This window comes from Corvus hawaiiensis, chromosome 3 (genome assembly GCF_020740725.1).
Source record: "Corvus hawaiiensis isolate bCorHaw1 chromosome 3, bCorHaw1.pri.cur, whole genome shotgun sequence".
NCBI lineage: Eukaryota > Metazoa > Chordata > Aves > Passeriformes > Corvidae > Corvus > Corvus hawaiiensis.
Window position 1 is genome coordinate 31,638,409 of NC_063215.1, and position 19,535 is coordinate 31,657,943.

At 41.8% G+C, this 19,535-nt stretch overlaps 1 protein-coding gene across 32 annotated transcripts in view; it reads left to right on the forward strand.

Moving 5' to 3' along the window:
* RIMS1 (regulating synaptic membrane exocytosis 1) overlaps positions 1-8,051 on the forward strand; it is a 319,206-nt gene extending 311,155 nt beyond the window's left edge. For 27 of the 32 annotated variants that reach the window (XM_048299528.1, XM_048299532.1, XM_048299536.1 and 24 more), the window contains 4 exons: positions 936-1,048; positions 3,390-3,491; positions 4,573-4,712; positions 5,091-8,051. In XM_048299528.1, the coding sequence (XP_048155485.1) occupies positions 936-1,048; positions 3,390-3,491; positions 4,573-4,712; positions 5,091-5,309 (574 nt within the window). In that variant the 3' untranslated portion in view covers positions 5,310-8,051. The remainder of the gene's footprint in view (positions 1-935; positions 1,049-3,389; positions 3,492-4,572; positions 4,713-5,090) is intronic. The other 5 variants (XM_048299556.1, XM_048299557.1, XM_048299558.1 and 2 more) reach the window with 1 other exon arrangement.
* The last annotated feature ends 11,484 nt before the right edge of the window (positions 8,052-19,535 follow it).

A 19,535-nucleotide genomic window follows, 5' to 3' on the forward strand; every position in this document is an offset into this window, starting at 1 on the left:
CTATACTTGGTTCAAAGTTTGTTCTTTTATTTCTCATAATTGTTATAAGGAAGTCAAAGCGGAGTCTTCCCACCATGGATCACTCTTTCTCTCTCTCTCTTTTTTTGTTTTGTTGATTTCTTTTGTTATTCTTTGAAGACTGTATATCTATTAAAATAAAGTGGAGACTATGGAATATAAGAAAGCAGCTTGGCAAAGCACACATTATAGCATCACAGAATAGTTTGAGTTGGAAGGGACCTGTAAAGGTAATTTAGTCTAAATCCCCTGCCCTGGGCAGGGCCATCTTCAACTAGACCAGGTTGCTCAAAGCCCTGTCTCACCTGGCCTTGAATGTTTCCATATATGCTGTGCTGATGTGTTACAGTTCAGTTTGTATCCTGAGAGAGGAGTGGGTAGCAACTGTAGATACAGATTTGTCTGCCAGAATATTTTGGCTAGTGAGTGGCATTAGGTTTAGCTCCAGTCACCACTACTACTACCTGCCAGTTTGCTGCTTCATTAAACAGCTGCAGCAATCAGATTAATTTAGTGCATACATCTGTTTTCCCTATTTGTTCTTATTGATGCTGATGGGGTTTGGATCTCTGTAAATCACACACTCACTAATGAAGAATAGGCTATTAAATTTCATGAAGCTTTTTATGTTTTCTCAGACAAGGTCAATCATAGTCTATTTACCTGTCAGACTTCACTGCTTCTGGAGACCTCCTTAGCAAGACCTATTTTATGGACTACTTTGAGTCGATGTGCAGAATTTCTCTACACTGCTTTGGGGTCCATGGGAAACGTATCCTTCCTGATGCTGCAGAATGATTTGTGCTTGTGTATCCTGAGCTGCTTGCTTTGTATAAGTAGTACTTTTGAAGTAAATACTGTAGGATGACAGAAATTAATCATGTTCTTATGCTTAACCAGCTTTTATTTTGTTTCAGCTTAATATTTCCTGGAGTACGGCTGGGCGCTGACAGTCAGTTCAGTGATTTCCTCGATGGACTGGGACCTGCACAGTTAGTAGGCCGACAAACACTAGCAACCCCTGCCATGGGTAAGAATGATACGTTCTCCTCTGTTAAATGAATAATAAGACAATTAACTAATGCACACACTGGCAGACTACAGCACCAAAAAGACTTTTACCAAGTGTCTTCCTTCATTATCAACATGATTGTCCTATATGCAGTTACCGGTGTTCCTATCATGGCAGCATTCAAAGTGGGGTGAGAAACAGTATTTGCTCCATTTGGGGTATTGGCTAATCTTACTTGCAATTTGAAGATAGGGGTTTTACTTCCCACACAAAATTATTGTGGCTTCTCCAGTTGTAGCTCACTGCAAAATCTCAACTGTTCAGAGTTTGTATTTACTTGAAACAGATTATATTGGATGTGACAGGGTTTCTGGCCAAACTGCACTTTTCCAAGCTTAGTTCATCTAACTCCAGAAAGTGAAACTTCTGGAAACATTTGCAATGCCCAATAATCAGTCACTGATAAAGCCAGTGCTTGTCTTGAGAGACACAAAATCCTTTTCTTCAACAGCTGCCTGGGGCTATCTGTGATCTCTGTGTTCCAGACCACTCTGTAATTTCCTTTAGCAGCATTAGCTGTAGCTTGTTTATGAACAGAGTATGAGTTGTATAAGGAGTGCAAGAGTGCAGGACTGTGTAAGTATCTTTGGAAAGATTTGGGGTTGGGGTTTTTTGGTTTTTTTTTGTTTATATATGAGCAGTTCTTAGACATGCTTTAGGATGCTAATTGACGACTCCTTGATACACTACTGTAATGATACTTCTGCTGGAAATTATAAATAGCCAATACTTCAATACAACTGTCTTGGGAAAACCAGCTTTAGGAAGGGCTACTGAGATATATCTGAAAAAGAAGAGAGAAACAGAAAAAAAAATTGCAAAAGACAGTGTTCCCTTCCCAACTCATGAGCAGAAGGAAAACTATCTTGAGAATGCTCTGAGTACCCTCTAAGGCAAAACTTGCTGTATAAATCTAAATGACTGCTACTAGAGCATTAATAATCATCAAACCTATTAAATTAGTATTTTATTATTATTATGGAAGAAAATATATTTGTGAGATTGTTTGTCCAATAAATATCTAAATGGCTTTGTTGGTATGTGTACAAGGGTCTTCTTCTGTCTCTTTATTTTAATCTTGTTTTGCGACTAAAGATTTTTCTGCAGATAACTTGAGTAAAACATTTATTTGGACTTTTTTTAGAACTGTATCTACTACAGGCTCAAGTTTTGGTCCCCAGAAAGCTCTCCATCATGTTTTTTTACAATTTTTAGAAGACCTGCTCTGTGCTATCCTTTCACCAGTGATGATTTGAAAATGTTTGGATTATCGCTCCCCCTTCTGGTTCCCTGTTGCATATTTTATTTTGGATATGAGATACAGTGATGTGCTCTTAAAAATGCTTGTTGGAATTTTCCTCTGAACTATTTTTAGTGAAGAACACGACTGTGTTTATTCAAGCAGAGTTTAATGATAAAAAAATCTTTGCTGCTGTTCTGTCATAGTTCACATACCAAGGTATAAACACTGCTTTAATATGCTGTTAGAGAAACATCTAAAAATCCCATGCCCAATTAATTTCAAAATGCTCTTTCTCTAAATCTAGACCCCAAATTCTACAGTTCAGGACTACTATTTGTGAATTTGGTTTTTTAGACAATTAGAGCTTACATCTCAAATATATACGTCCTCATATGTTTCATGGATATAGTTCATTTATTTGCTCAAGTGTCATGTAGCTGCCTATGCCATACTGTGCATTTTTTTTAAGTGGCCTATTTTAATCTATTTTGATATAAGTTAGATTTCTACTCACCTGATTTCATGATATATGAAAGCATAGAGACATAACGCTTTGAGCATCAGCACATAGTTTACTGCCCTTTTATTTTATTGATCTAGATCAGAACAGTGCTTGGTCTCAGAGCAAGCAGTTTCCTTTTTCTGCAGGAAATGTCATTTGTCAAAACTCAGGCAAGGAAACAAGTTTGACTGTTTAGAAATGAAAGCAGTTTCTTAACATGTTGTGACATTTTATTCACACCAAAAATGTGTGTGGAATATTGATAAAAATGGAAAAATTGTCACGTGTGTGCTTGGTGGAGACTTTTGAAGAAAAAAAATACCTTTTTAGCTGGTATGAACTGTATACCTAGAGAGGGCACCATGCTCCCTAATTATATATTATTTAGTCCATGTTTAATAATGGAGAAGCTAAACGGATCATCAGGAGACGCAACAAGCACAGTAATACAGCAGAATAACATCATACTAGTCTTTCTCCTTCTCACTCTTATACCTTGTCTCCTGTGCTGTACTGCTTCTCTAAAATGTGAGTTTCTTTCTTCTCCCTCTCAGGTGACATCCAAATTGGAATGGTGGATAAAAAAGGCCAGTTAGAAGTAGAAGTCATTAGAGCCCGTGGCCTCACACAAAAACCTGGCTCCAAGTCTACCCCAGGTATGGAAAAAAAAATAGACAATATATGAATAGAAAACAACACTATGAAATATACCGATGAACTGGGGAATGGATGCTTTTTGAGCTCCTTGTTAGTTGTCACTACCTTTGCATTTGTTTGGTTTGCTTTTCAACAAGGAGTATGTGCGTGGATATATCCTTGCTACCAATGTCCACTTCTTACCACCTTGCATCTGCCAGTTGCATGCTACCTTTCAAGGAATCATTTTCAGCAACTCAACATCTGTTCTGGAAGGAACATTTGTAGAAATATTTCTGTGTAACTTAGGCAGGTTATATATCTCAGAAGGGCTTTGTCTATATAGCTGAGGTTTTTTGTGTTTGTTTGCCATGAAAAGAGATGGAGAACAGGTGAAAGTGCTTTGAAGAAACAAACGCACGTGTCAGGGTCTTCTGTACATAACAGTGCCTCAAGGCAGCAGTTTGTGCTAGTGTTAGTGTCAGTGTCAATTATTTGTATCATGTATATTGTAATAATATTGAATCATTTTATAAGGACATTTGTTGAACTTCTAGTTATTTATAGAAATAATTATTAGAGGAGATTTAGAATCAATAGACCAACCACTGCTTATTGTAACACCTGGAACAGTTCTTTTAGATAACATTTAGTGAAAATGGTACTTTGCAATCTCCTTAGGAGCTAGAGATGAAAGAGCAATTCATGTGTGTGTCATAGGAGTGGCATAGTTTTAAATATTCCTTTTGCTTTGAACTATCTCTGACCCCTAAGCATTTATAGAGACTCCAGAATAGCCATCAGTGACATTTAATTCCTGGAAAAACAAAATGTTTTTAAAATGACAGACATGAAGTGTAATTGTTGTTAGTAACATCTTAGATCACTACATTCAAAGTTTATAAAAATCAATTTGATTTCTTGTGGGCTGTGTCATCTGTTTTATTAATATAATTGTATTCAGATTATACAACTGCAAAGATACAATGAAGATAAGTTGTGCCATTTTCTCTCCACTCTGCTTCCTTTTAAGGCATTTGTCCTCCATTTAAGATGTGCACCGTAAGTCCAAATATAACATTCTTGATGTTCTGTCTGCAGCTCCGTATGTCAAAGTGTATTTACTGGAAAATGGAGCATGTATAGCTAAGAAGAAGACAAGAATTGCAAGGAAGACCCTTGATCCTCTGTACCAACAGACACTGGTTTTTGAAGAAAGTCCACAGGGTAAAGTCCTTCAGGTCAGTTTCTTCTTAATCCCATTTTAGGCTGTCATTTGCATGTTTACTTAAATTTAACCAGTATGTGTAAATCCATTCCAACTTACTAAGCATTTAATTTTATAAATACCATTAAACACATCCTTGTGGCTTGTGGTTTCAGACTTGCAAAATGTCTTATTGCATGGAACATTTATCTTTTGTTGACTCTTGCTCCTGTCCTGCCATGAGGTTTTCCCATGAAAGGGAAGTAATCATTCACTCTTGAGAATAACATTTTCCTTATGCTAACATATATAATAGCAAGAGTGAACATACATAAGCACGGGTTTAAGTATATAACCCTGTGTGAGCATGGATTTGGGGACAATCATGAACCTTAATTTTATGTTCTTCCAGGTAATAGTTTGGGGAGACTATGGCCGAATGGACCACAAATGCTTCATGGGAGTTGCCCAGATCCTTCTGGAGGAATTGGATCTGTCCAGTGTGGTAATAGGCTGGTATAAATTATTTCCACCTTCATCGCTAGTGGATCCAACATTGACTCCCCTGACACGCAGGGCTTCCCAGTCATCTCTGGAAAGTTCGACTGGGCCTCCCTGCATTAGATCGTAGTAGCAGGTGCTGTCTATTCAAAACATCACCCAGGATAACAATTGGAATCAGATATTCACATGATCAAAAAACACTGTTGGAGAGAGACAATCACTTCTGTTTTTGCTTGTAGTAGTTATCCAAACATATGTCTGTCTGTTGAGAGATGGCTTAAATTGACAGAACAAAGGTATATCACATACAGCTAATCTATTAGCAGCTATCACTGATGCTTATAATGATTTAAAAAGAAAAAAAAAAAAAGAAAGAAAGAAAGGAAAAAGAAAAAAGAGAGAGACCTTTAGATTCGACCTAAGTCAAAGATGACCCAAACTGGAAGCTCTCACTCTGTTAACAATGTTGTATTTTTCACATTTTGAGAGCCCTCAAGCAGTGTTACCTTCCTGGTGTTTCAGCAGTTTTTCTGTACTTGTCACTTCCACTAGTTTTTTGCCACGTGATTCTGCTAGTTTTGTAGAAGTCCTCCCAATGCGAACAGAGACCCTTCCTTTCTTTTTCTAAACCGAACAAAAAAGGGCTGAAGCATATCTCTGTAAGCATCGTTAAAGTGTTCAACAGCCACAGTTACAATTCCAGAGAGTTCAAATAGTTTCTCAGTTCTGGTACTTACAAGTCTCTCACGCGGGAACCCAGAACAAATACCAACCTAAGTTATATTCTTAAAAATAAAAATCATCACAGTGCCACTTTTTCTTTGTAAAAAGCAGATATGTTTGCATTATATATATATAATAACTTTTCTGTTTATGATGTTTTGCATGGAAGAATTTTGAAGAATTCTGCAACTACTGCTGGGGACTGGTATAAAGCAGCTTTAGTCTTAATTTTGACATTGAATATGTTACTGGTAATGCAATTTTCCTCCTAGAAATGGAGAGGAAATACTTACGTTTCTGTGTATAAATGTATATTTGACTTCCCAAAATGTTGACCAGGAATGAATTGAGCATATGACACTTTCAGCTGTACCCAGGCTTCTCTGATGTGTGTCGCTTCAGACGCACCTGTCTGCCCTGGATAGAGCATGGTATGAGTTGTTCAGTGTTTCACTGGAAATTCCAGTTGAAATATTCTGCACTTAATAACGTTTTTATCAAATTTTAGTTTACATTTCTTTGAGATTGATGCAAGCACAAGGCTTGATTTTTTAACGCAAGATATCTTACTTTTTGGAGAAAAAAACAATCAAATTTCAATTTGCTTTTTATTCATCTGAGTTCTTCTTGGCCTTGAAATCCCTTGTGATATTCTGTAAATGTGTGAAGAACTGCAGATTCCTGCAGGTGCATTGGTATGTTTCCCCTCCTTTTACAGGCCATTAAATTTTGTGATCACACAAATAGAGCAGCATGACTTGGAACTGTTCAAAGCTGCATGCACGTTTTGTAAAAAGAGATGAAAAAGGTTATTTAATAATGTATGTTAGTTCCACATAGGCCAGCTTGTATGTTGCATGTACTTGTACAGTTTGCTCGTAATTACTATACTGAAGTAACCAAGAAATCTAAGCCATCCATTTTTCTTATAGACATTTTGCAGGTTTTAGCCAGGCTAGGTCTGTGGGTCTGGTGCTAAATGTCTATAGATGGACTTTATTTTTTACCCTATGGAAAACGTGATGTAGTACGGACCAAATTCCTTCTAATAACTATTTTGGTGTAGATTCCTACTGTGGGGCTGTAACACATGTAGAAACTGTGTACACACTAGGTTTTAATTCATAGACATACTGCCTGCACCAAGTGAACTATTTATTATTACTCAACACATGGGAATTATTCTGCCCATCTTTCCATAGGGCACAGATTGGTTACTGCTCGACCTGCTGAGCAGGAAGAACTCAAGCACTGGTGCACTACTACTAGATCCTGTTCTGTCTTAGTGGCCAAAAACCAACTAGCTATAATTCGATAGTATCTTTCTATTTTGACCACTTGTCTTAACACTCCCCTGTGCTTTTAAATGAACTTCCAACTCATGTTATGTAAACATGTTTAATAAAATTTCCTTTTCATGTCCAGTGTAGTAGTTGTGCTCTCTGTATGTTCTGAGGTTCATCTGTGATTCTGCTTGCTGCAGGACTGTGTGAAATGTGTTAAGGAACAGTAAAATAAGTAATTTCTATGGTTCTTTTGATTGCTGTAATAGTGTATGTTGAAATCTGGGGCCAAAAACTGAGGCCTGGTGAAAGTCATGTTTGGTTGACTTCCTTTTTCCTGAGAGAGGAGCCAAATTGTGCTCTCATTTGTTGAAGCAGGCAAATTGAAGTTTAAAAAAAAAAAAAGCCAAATTTTTATCTGTTGAAATAAAATCAGTTTGTTGAAGAGGAATGATGTGGTGGCTGCTTGTAGTAGGGCAGCGGGGCTATACAAGTCAGACACCAGGTCTCCACTTGGTGTGTGCTGAACCTTTAAGATATGAGAACAACTACAGACCTTTGGCACTTTTTAAACCCATGACTATGCCCTTGTATTGTAATGCTGTTATGAACAATGCTTTATAGAAATTTACCTGAGAGCAGAATTTGGCACTAAAATTTTGCTAGAGAAGCAAAGATTATGTACTTTTTTTTTAGTTTTCCATGTCCCACAGATACCTGATCACAATTTAAAAATAACATAAAGACAGTATTGCCTCACTTTGAACACTTTTGTTTATTACTTCATTTAACTGAATACATGGTTAAGATACTGAAAAAATGACTAATTAAACATGGTTAATCTCTGAACAAAAGGCATGTTATTCTGTGTGGTGGGAGTGATCTGTTTAAATACAGAATTTGTCATGCTGTTGCAAAAAGCCCTCAACTTCATTAATCTCATTACTTTGAACATTGTGTCCAATAGATACCTTTTCCTTTCTGATCCTGAGAAATAAATTAAGTCCAGCATTTCTGATCTCCCCCTAGAGGACAGAAAATATGGCAGCAAAAGAACATGCTGAACTATTTCATTTATGGTGTTTCTGATGAACAGGGATCATAAATGCCAAGATTTCAGGAATGAGGTAGTAGAGCATGCTAAGTCTGATAAGTTGTGTGCTGGACTCCTTTACCAGGGACTGCTGTGCTTTAAAAACTCATTGCTGAGTGTTGGGATTATAATACACAAATAAATCAGCTGAAGTTCCCTCTTGGTTTTCTGTTAAGAATGCAGTATTGCCTAATATATATGTCATGCAGGGGAAAAGCAAAGATTATTAAACTCATAATCCCTGCCATATAATCAGACAGTTATTTTCTTTGTGATGAGTAAATGTTCTAAATTTTATAATGAAATGCAAATTTATGTCTGTCTTTGTGGGCAGAGGAAAAAGCTTTTGGCCTTAACCTTTGTGTTAGAGAGGCATCAGAACTACTGTGAGTGGGTAGGACAAACCACAGCTTCATTACCTCCTGTCTTTGTAATTCACAGAGAAATTACATGTACGCTTTTGCTGCCTGTTTTCACAAGCAAACGATGGTCTCAGAAGTCACGTTCAGCCCAGGTATGATATGGTATACACAGAAGACATTCAGTGGCTGTTCTGTGTCCTCCACGATTTTACTTACAGCCTGTGACTTGTCCTCTATGAAGTTGTCTGTTTGCAGCTCCTGCGCAGTCGTTTATTCCACTATCTACAGCCCATTTAGCTCAAGGAAAAAGAATTATGGAATTTGTACTCTTCTTTTGCTTTAAATGAAGAAAGTCATGGCAGTCTTCCTTTAAAGCCCCAACACTCACTCCATCATACCCTACTATAATTCTGCAAGCATAGCAGAAAGCAATCTGCTTTCTACTGTTGTCAAAGGATGTGATTTCTCAAGCCAGATGATGAGCAGTCTGGTTGTCATAAGTGATTAAAACCCTTCTAACAACTATCAAGAGTAGAGTCTAAATACTTCACTCGCAGCCCATCAGCTACCTGCTAGGAGAAAAAGAAAATCCACAGGTTATGAATTAATTTTCTCAGTGTCTGCAGGAATGTCCACGTATGCTGGTAGTTAAATACCATGCTTATGAAACAGGTTGTGTGTGGCAGGCATGTCACACAGATCAAATGGTCTTCTGAGTTTTGTGATCCAAACTCCTCTCTGGGGTGCCAGAGACAGGAGGGGACACTGCCTTCTAGGTGATGATAATTATTCAGCTGCAGACCTCAGTCTAATGAAATGCTCCTTAGTTAGGTATTTTCTAGTCATTGGTATGTTTTGAAGCCATAGTTGCACATTGGGACATCATACCTTATACATTCTGCCTCGTCAGGTCAATATGTCTTAGAAGATACTGAGGGAAAGGGCATAAATTTGTCAAAATCTGTAGACTACAGTTTACCAATACAGAAATTCAGATAAGGCAAATATACAGCTGTATTTTTACCTCTGCTAGTATGAAAAAGGCATTCTCAACAGCCAAGTCTTTTGGAGGTTTCACTGCTTGCTTCTAGAAGAGTGACACCTAAGGTTTCACAGAACCTCTTAGATGGCCTCTAGAAAACCTGCCTTCAAAAGGTGATGATGAGCAGCAGCTCGTTATTAGAATACTCATTGGACAACTCAGAATTATTTATTCTGATTACTTTTAACATGTTGTCAGAGACTGAAAATAGTTCATGCCTCAAACATTGATACAAAGTTTTGCTCATTATAAAGAAGCTACAACCGAAGAAGCGTCCCTGAAGAGTGGGACTTTGGACTGAAAGTCAAACTGTTGATTAGATAAAGGGAAACACATTGTTCAGTCACCTCAGGCTGAGGGAAAGGTGTGCATCCACAAACGGCCAAAGCCACCTGCTGCAACTGTCCCCAGTTGAGTTTGGGGTGGAGGGAGAGCACAGCTCACAGAAGCCAGGTTTACACAGACTCCCTCCAACCGAGAGGGGAGGAGGAGGTTTTGGGTGCATGGTGTAACCTCTGATGAGAGGCAATAAACACCCATCCTCCATTACACAAACTGGCCCAGCTGTGGAACCCCCAACCCCACAGGGCACATCCACGGGACTTTCACATGAGAGGCTTGGCCCCACAGGGCTGCACGTGGTGCAACAGACCCAGAGTCTGCTGTGAGAGACCGACCCCCCCTCCAGGGGGCCATGGCCGGACATGCCCACCCAGCCTGAGCATAGAAACCCATCGGACTCTGTGCCTTCTGAGGGGACCTTCACCACCAAGAAGACCAGCTGGAGAGGATCAATGGGACATCATTGGGATCCACGGACTTGTGATCTTTTCCTTATTCCCTGTCACTCTTTCTGTCCCCCCCACCTATTTTCTACTTCTTTCTTTCTTTCTCTCTCTCTCTCTCTCTCACACACATATTTACCATCAAATAAACCCCTTACTATTGTCACTGGCATATGGTCTCGTTTGCACCTTAATTCGGGCAGAGGCATTTCTAAGAACCTTAAAACTGGATCATAACACGTCTACAGCTTCAGAGCCCTGCTAAAATGCAGTTACAAACCAGTAGTGGCCCACATGGTAAAGAAGTGGTCTGTAGTGAAAGGCTGTGTGATATCACCATCTGTGTGGATTTTCACTAAGTCTAAAATCATTCACTTCAGTGAAGACTGAGTCTTTTTTTCACATTTCCTTCTCATTTATATCAGTGGGATATACTGTGACTTTGAGAACCTAGTTGCAGGTTTCTCCACTCATCATTTTTTGATTAATTAAATGGGGGTAAGTGTAATTCCCCATTTCAGAGATACTGCATAAATACAGAAACAGCAGAACATAAATGTTCAAAAAGCATTTGTGAGGTCCTCAGGGATATAAATGATGTAATAAGATTCCATCATCTTCTGGCTCCCAAAGCCTTTTTTACACTGACAAGTATCGGGAAGGAATATCTTCTCTGCTGAACCTTGTCACTCTACTTCAGCTACAGCCAAATAAAAGTTCCTGAGCCACACACCTAAGCAAGATACTGCAATTTATTTAGCTGAGGCCAACTCCTGTACAAAAAGTTTTTAATAGAGAAGATGTCTCATGTTCCAGACTCCTACTCTTCAGGAAGTGCAGCAGCGCTATCACCTCTGCATTTCCAGCACCCTTCTGTTGTCTGGTCTGACTGGCCTAGGCTGCTTCATCACAGCAGGTCTCCACAGAACCAAGATGCCTGTGTCCATGCTAAACCACTAATTATGGAAGGCAGAATAATAATCCCATTTAGAACAAGCTCATAGAGAGGGCAGTAAGACAATCCTAGATATTTTAAGAACTCTTGTCATGCAATTTAAACCAAAAATGAAGATTTTCAAATTAAGCAAATATTGTAAAATAGCAATTCAATTAAATGTTACAGTATATACTGAAAAAAAAATTTAGAAGTCTGTTAAAGAACTATATTTGCATACTATAGAAGGAGTGTCCACACAGAGGGAAAAATATAGCAATATTACACCAGCATGTAACAACAAAAAAGATCTAGTGATTCTAGTGATTCTCTAGATTCAGAGTGAGAGATAGCTTGGAGGGGAACATTTTCTAAATATTAGTTACTGAGAAAAATCTGTTAGAAGCCAAAGCCAGCAGCAGCATTATACTTGGACTTCTGTTTGTTAAAGCTGCAGCAAAAGAGAGAGCCCACGAACATCATCCTCTAGTTTTAGAAAGGGGTGCATTTCTTCCGGAGTGACAGACAGGGTCTGAGACTAAGTGAGCAACCCTTGAGTGCATAGGAATGGCAAAGCAACACAAAAGAAAATAATGGCAATTACAATAAAAAATAAGTGCTTTAAAAACATGTAAAATACTTTCTTAGGATTTTGAAGGCCTGAGAATGCAGCCCTGAATTAGACAGAGAACATCTGGATTTGGAATGAGTCCCCAGATATCCTTCATACTACAGGTCAGAAGGATGGCCGCTAGCAGAGTGCTACAGAAGCAGCTTTTTCTAACAGTGCAGTTTTCACGTACAGCTTGCCCACACTTTTTTCTTTGTAGATGGTCTGACGTGCACTGTGTGTGAGCTTAGAATTAAGGGGATATAAAGGTGGGTATATTTAATCTCAAATTCTGTATTGTGTAAGGGAGTTTCTTGCATTAGCCCTGATAAAGTTTTGCATACGATGTTGAAGAAGTCAGGTGCTCTGTAATGGGTAAACCAGTAAGTCAGAAACAGGTTCCCATGGAAAGCAGAGCAGAAGTTTGGGGAGCACAGAGGGGGAGGAAGGAAGGGACAGAAATAGTGCCTCTGTTCATCTGGGGGAACCAAAAAGGGAGACCCGGGGAAATTCTGGCACAATTGCTTGGCCCCTGTCTTTTTGACTGAAAGCTCCAAAAAAAAGTGGCTGCTCCTTAAAGCCTTGTGGATGGCGGTGCACATCTTCCTGAAGGGTCAAGAGATTTGGCCCAATTTCATTGCTTTGGTATTGGAAACAGCAGGGCTTGTCAAAAAGATGTGATGCACTGTTGACAAGGTGGTGTTAGGTCATAGGTTGGACTTTATGATCTCAAAGGTCTTTTCCAACCTAGCTGATTCTGTGATTGTTTTTCTTTCTAACAGGTGACTCTCTAGGAGTTAACCAGGACAGAAGAAGTAAGTTGATGGCACAAATAATCTTTTGAGTTGCTCTGTACCTAGTCTCAAGAGGCACATAAAGTCTGTAATTGCTGGGAATAGGAAGCATCAACAAGCTTCTCACAGGCAGCTTGAGAGTGGCTTGTTGACCTCTTTTGCTTCTTTTTACCTGGTAGGAAGAAGGTCCTGAGATTTGTGAGACAGCTGAAGTACAGTATCTGCTCTTCTAGAAAATGTAAGAAATTTTCTTATTCCCTCCTCTTGTCCTTTTCCTGATCATTGCTCTTGCAAAACTGTGAGGCTGAGTTTAGTGTAGTTTGGTGCCTGGACTCAGCTTTCAGTTGTTCTGCTCCAGTGCTGCCAGCAGCCCACTTGATCCCTGAGCCTGTTGGTGGAACAGGCCAGCATTCCTAAGCCATTCATATTAAAACACAAATAATGCAACCCTCAGGCCTTTTTCATTCATCATGTGCATGAAAAGACAGGGGGAAGAAACCCAACGAATTTTCTTTTGTTGGAGGGCTCGAAACAGAATTAAATTACAGCTGCACCAGACGTCGCTGCTGTGCTATCCATATAATCCTTCAGCTCCACTATACATGCGGGCTTCTTTGTTAGATGTCTGCTACGCCATTCTTAAATCATACTTCTGTAAAACAAACCACAAAATGCAAAGGAGGAGAGGGAGATGTCACCATAGCAGGGCTTAACCTTCTTCTCCCTTTGTTCTTCAGGTGGTATCTCCCCTCACCCCCCAACCCCTAGCACTCATCTTAGTCTTGTTCTCCCATCATTTTTTTGTGTGATACCAGCTCACAGCTGAATCTTGTCATCTCCAGAGAATACCTCTTAGATTGGACAAGATTTACATTTCTTCAGAGAGTGAGAGTGAATGGAGGAAATCAGAGGATTGTTGAATACCTCACGTCTCTGGGGCTGCTCTTCAGTTTGTATGGAAGAGGGCTTTGGTGGGATCGATGCTGCATTTGTCCCTACTGGGTCCCTCGTGGAGACGCTTCGGCGGCACTCTGCCAGCACCTACACGTGCACACGATCTCACCTTCGCAGGCAGTCATGAACAGCCACTCATGCACACAGTCTGTGCATGAACCGGAGACAAAGAGGCGAGAGGGGTTCTTTGCATGCAATTCCAAGGCGTTTAATGGCAACACACCCAAAGGGAACAGAGGCAAGAAGAGCAACCAAACCTAAAGCCCGCACCAGTTTTATCCTGAAAACTCCCAAAGGAGGGCAGAGCATCCAAAACCAATAGTCTGAGGGCTATGGGGCAGAGGCAAGGCTGAATGATGTAACAGGGGCCAATGGGAAAAGGGATGGGAGGGGGGAGAGGGCCAGTGACCAGCAGAATCTAGACAAAGGGAGAACTTTCTAGCACAGTGTTGTAAGGAGAGACCACTTTTAAGGCAGCTTGGGGGGTGTAAATTGGACTTAGCCACCGCAACAAGTTTGTACGTGGCTGGTCTTGTGGCTGGTTTAATATCACTATTTCCTCCCCTCACATATCTCACGCACACTGTGCATTTTTTAGACTGTATTTGCTTTGTCTAAGCTGTAGAACGTGGAACTTGGCCACTGATTTCAATGAGGCTGAATCCAAGGTGCTTTTGTGAGAAAAGGTGCCTGACACACACAGTGCACACGGCTCTGCTGGTGACAACACCCAAAGCAGGAGGCCAGCCAGCCAGTCTGGCTATGCAAAGCACAGGGCTTCATCTTCCTTTCAATGAGGCAACGATCCGTGCTGTGACAGCAGAGGTGACAGCCTCTGTCTGTGACAGGAGGACATCGCCTGGCTCACGGAAGAGTCTCCTCATTTTTTATTTTTCTAATGCACATGCCCTAGCAAGTAAGAGCAAAAGCTGGCATCTTCTGGGAACCCGCCGGCTTCAGAAGAGCAGCCACAGAGCACGGCACTGGGCTATGACAGCCCAGGTGGCCCGGGGATGGCCGAGGGGCAGCAGGATGGAAAACCCGCCGCCACAGGCTGCCCAGCCCAGGCCTTGCAAGTACTGTTAATTATGTAGAGACATAAATCTGCTTGGGGAAACGCACTTAGAGGGAAGCGCTTGGCTGCGAACAGCGGGAAAGGACCAAGAGCCTTCACACACGTACTTGAGGGGCGGACACAGGCCCCGGTGCCTCACGGCCGGCACTGCCCCGCCCGCCGCCCGCCGCTCCCCCCGCGGCCGCCGGGGGGCGCCGCAGCACCGCGGGCCGCGCCGCGCGGAGCGGGCCCGGGCCGCCCCTCGCCCCTGCGCGGGCCCCGGCGGGAATGCGGGAAACGGGCGTCAGCCTTTGTCAGACGCTTTTTATGGGAGAGAACGAGGAAAAAAAAGCAGCTGTGTATTTTTTTCCCAAGTGTCGGATGTTCACTGCGTGTGCAGTGAAACCGGGTGTGTGATCACTGGTTGTGCTTGTCTGCTGGGTTACATGTAGGAGCTCTCAAAACAGGCGAAAGTTCTGAAGAGGAATTCATAAAGCATACAAAAAAATAATGGTTATATTTAACAGCTCACCCTGTTCTCTGATTCAGTAATGATTATGAACTCACTTAAATCAATGCAGTTCCTCTAAGGAGTGTTTAAAAACCACATTTTTCCCCATTCCTGCATTATTTGCAGTGGCTGCTCTGACAGATTAATGTCAGGCTACTGTGTCGTTCGGTGACAAGCCTCATTTTGTTTTCCAAGTGCTGCTTTTATTGTTAGACTGTGCTGTACCCTCGCTACACCTTCGTTACTTTCTGATTAAGCTGCAAGTCAGATACATCAGGAGAATTTCTTGCAACCAGTGAAAGCTTGTGCTCGAGTATTATTAAACTTCCATGATAACCTGTTAAGGAGAAAAAAGAAGGTATTACTGCTGACAACCAAAATGGTGTGAAAACTCATGTACTGCTTATCTAGCTGCTAAGAAAGCTAAGTCAACAAGGGCATAAAATGAAATACTGTGCTCAGTGAGAGGGGACAAAAAAGCAGGCTGGATTTGGGGAAGCAAGGTCTAGTTTGACACCTGACCCATAAAAAAACCACTCAGCACTATGAAGGACCTGAAGCAGGGAACTGCCCAGGACTGGTTTGTGTAGCCCCATATAGCTTAGCATGGTCTTTGAGTTGCCAAATGAATGGATTGAAATCTACATACCTTCAGCTCACCAACATCCTCAAAGAGAAAAAATTAAATTCTTCTGGGATTTGGGCTCAGAGAAGTTTACAGTTCAGCTGAAGGCCAGCAGACGGTGCAAATGTGCAAGGGCCGAGCCCTAAGGCGAGTGCTAGAGCTTCTCTACACAAGTCACAGTGGGCCTAACAACACACAGCCCTGGCTTAGGACTCTAACCCAGCTGTTGGGAATCTAAAAAGGGAGCACAAGCAAAAGAATGACAGTCAACTTGGTCTAACACTGAGAGTCAGCAGGGGACAACATGCTTTGCTACTCCCCGCTTGTGCAGCTTCAGCAACAGTGTTCTATTAGATGGCAATGAGAGAAGTGCTTACTTGTTATAAAGCGCTTTGGAAGATCCCAAGCATTAAAGTCTGCAACTGTCAAACCTACCAGTTCTCAAATTAGCTGGTGTGACACGGTAGCTGGACTCGGTGTCAGCCTTGCACTAGGTCCCAGAACAAAACTTCCTACACTTAACCCTGCATTTCCATCTTCTTGAAGCTCCCCTCTTCCTGTGTAAGACACAGGAGGTCACAGAAAATGTCCTTGGAACTTTCCCCCAAGCTCCAGGAGAAGAGGCCGTTCCAGGGGACATGACTAGTGTATCCTTATGTCCTGGCAAGGATTACTTGCTAGAAAAGCTGCTCTAGTTAGTGATTGGCACAGCTTACAGCAGCCTTCAACCTGCTCCAACACGCTCTGAAGTGAGGACAGCTGCAGGCAACACTTATTTCTTTTGAACTATGCTCCAGTCTGATGTGCACATGCTGCCCTTCAGCAAGCTATCACAATTGCAGGCAGAGAAGGGAGGGCCTTGCCTGCAAGCTACAGCCTCCAGCTGTGAAGCCCTCTCACTTCCTCGTGAATGGGACTGGTGAAAGCCTGCCGAGTTGGCTTCACCTGGGTATGCAAGCAAGATTCAGCAGGACTTGTTCACAAAAGTTGACACCAGACCAAGCCCTTCAGATGCACATTCCTGAGCCCACTCCTCCCCTTTAGGGTATTTTATGCCAGCCACTCCCAGGTTTCCCCCTCACCTTAATTACCTTTCCGAAGGGATCAGCTCTGTGTGTGTGTGCATGCTAATGCCAGGAAGGGCTGTCAGTGTAGCTTTCCAGCCCAATCTCTTCTATGATCGTGGCTTCAGGCTGCAGCTTTTTTTTCCAGTGCTTAAATGCAACATGTGGATATTAGGCAAGGGCAAGAATTTGCTTTTTCTTGCACACAAAACAAGGAAATGCATTGTGCCTCACCACAGCTGCCACAACGACAGCTGCACTGCCGAACGAGATGCACTTGCTGGCCTCTGCCCCTTCCCTCGTTGCTGTTCCTCCTCTAGAGTCTTTAGACACTCCCAGAGTGAGGACTGCAGGGTCTCTCTCTCTCTCTCTCTCTCGGTGGATAGGGGAACCCTTGGTAAGTGAGCTGCAGCCACGTGCAGAGCACTAGAGATGAGAGCTGGCATGATCCCAGGGCAGTGTTGAACCAACAATGTTACAAGGCAGTCTGAGGAAACACCTCCTCTGAAGTACTCTAATAGGCTGTTAATGGTCCTTGCCTTGCAGCCCTTGTGAAGCCCCACTGGAAACTGGCTACGGAAAGAGGGGCTGGGAGAGCAGAGACACAAATTGTTAGCTCCCACCATGAATCAGAAGTATCTGTCCACATTACTGGTGTGAGTCAGAGCCTAGAAAGATCTTTGCGATCTGTGAAGGTAACCCAAAGAATTCCAACCCTCGAGAAAATTTCAGGCCTTAAATTGGTCTTGTCTATAGATCTGAGCTAATTTTTGGCGGGTGCAGTATTCCCTGGATGAAGGTTAAACAGATTGGCTGAACTTATCTTGCCATTGGTTTATTTGTTGGTTGGTTTGGTTTTGGGTTTGGGTTTTTTAAATGCTTTTGTGGTGGGCTTTTTGTATCTTTGCATGTTTCAAAAGGATTGAAAAGAAGTGGAAACGCTAACGGGTGTTTTGGCTTGTTCTGCTGTGTAGAGAGTTTCTGTGCCAGTTACCTAGGAAACTGCTGTAGGATTGAATTTAGATGGATGTGTTGTCAACTGCAAATGAGTACAGTGGCTTTTCAAGAGGTGGGGAAGAGTGTAAAATGCACAGAAAATATAAATGCCTGTAATGTGATTTCTGGGTAAGACAGTGGTCCTGTCTTTTTGACTGGCATTTTGTAGGCACCCTGACAGCTGCACAAAGGGATCACAGATGGAGTGCATGGCCATGCCTCGGCACCTGAGCTTGAATGCCCTCATGTTTTTAAGGTGGGTTAGCATTCATTTATGTCAAACCATGACTGCAAAACGTAGCACTAAGGTTGCTATTAAGCATTTTTCCTATTTTATTACAGCAGAGTTATGATGATCTAAGGAAATTACAGCCTTTCTAGACATTTGGACTACAGCACTGCACAACCATTTGCAAAAAAAAAAAACAAAAACCAAGAAAACAAAAAAACCCCAACAACAACAAAAAACAACCCCAAGAAAACACATTTAATGATTGAGATACATCTAAAGGCTTATGCAATGAACTAAAATGTGACTGTGGAGCTTTTCCTGGAAATCATTGATAATTGACCTTTTTTAAATACAGCAGGAAAACTATGAAAAAGCAAGTAAGTGCTTCAGTCTGGGGGAGTTATACTGATGTCTGTCAGTTCTGGCTAAATCTGCAAGTGGTTACTTATCCCACAGGAGCCACAACTTAGAATGGTCCATGGCTGAAAAAAATTAGCAAAACAGTGGGGATTACTTAGAATAGAGCTCCTACAATTTCTCCTATTCTCTCCCCCACTCCAAAATACACACAGGATTAGCATCTGGGCTTATACCGAACACCAATTTCCTTGTATTTCTCCTACAAAGTGCACTTCAAATGGCAAATGCAAACTCCTAGTAGTTTATTCATGTTTTGACAGGTGTCACCAGTTGGCACAGCTATGTGTAATCTTCAAAGGTTTGGTTTCTTCCCCCGCCCCCAAGCAGGTGAGCAAGTTTCCAGCCTTGAAAAGACAGGTTGTGCTGCTTGTTTTGGGTTAGGCAAGTGCACCAGGTAAGAAACACTGTTCTTATTCCTCTGGCTAAAGCTCTGAGGCAGAACCTGCTTTAGAGCCATTTTCCAGGGCTGGCTTGTCCCTGCTCCCTGGAGCTGTGCACCCACCAGGGTGCTTACATCCCCTGCATTTCTCTCTGCAGGTGCTTCTCTCATCCCAGGGGTCTAAAATGAACGCTGAATTTACCAGTTCTAACTTCTGGTCTGACTGTTGGGTTGTGAGTGAGTGCTACCCAGGCTCTGCCTTCAGGGCAGGATCAGTCCCTCAGAGCTGAGGGTCAGATGATGGTCCCACCAGATGTTTGGTCAGCTTGTATTGGACTGGCACATGTACATGACTAAGACAGAGCACCTTGTGGACATATCTGGACTCCGCCCCTGCCTGCATTGCTGCCAGGTGGCCAGGCTGCATGGACCCAGCTGCTGCTACACTGAGAGTGGACACCAGAGTCAAAAAGAAACTGTGGTATCTCCAGT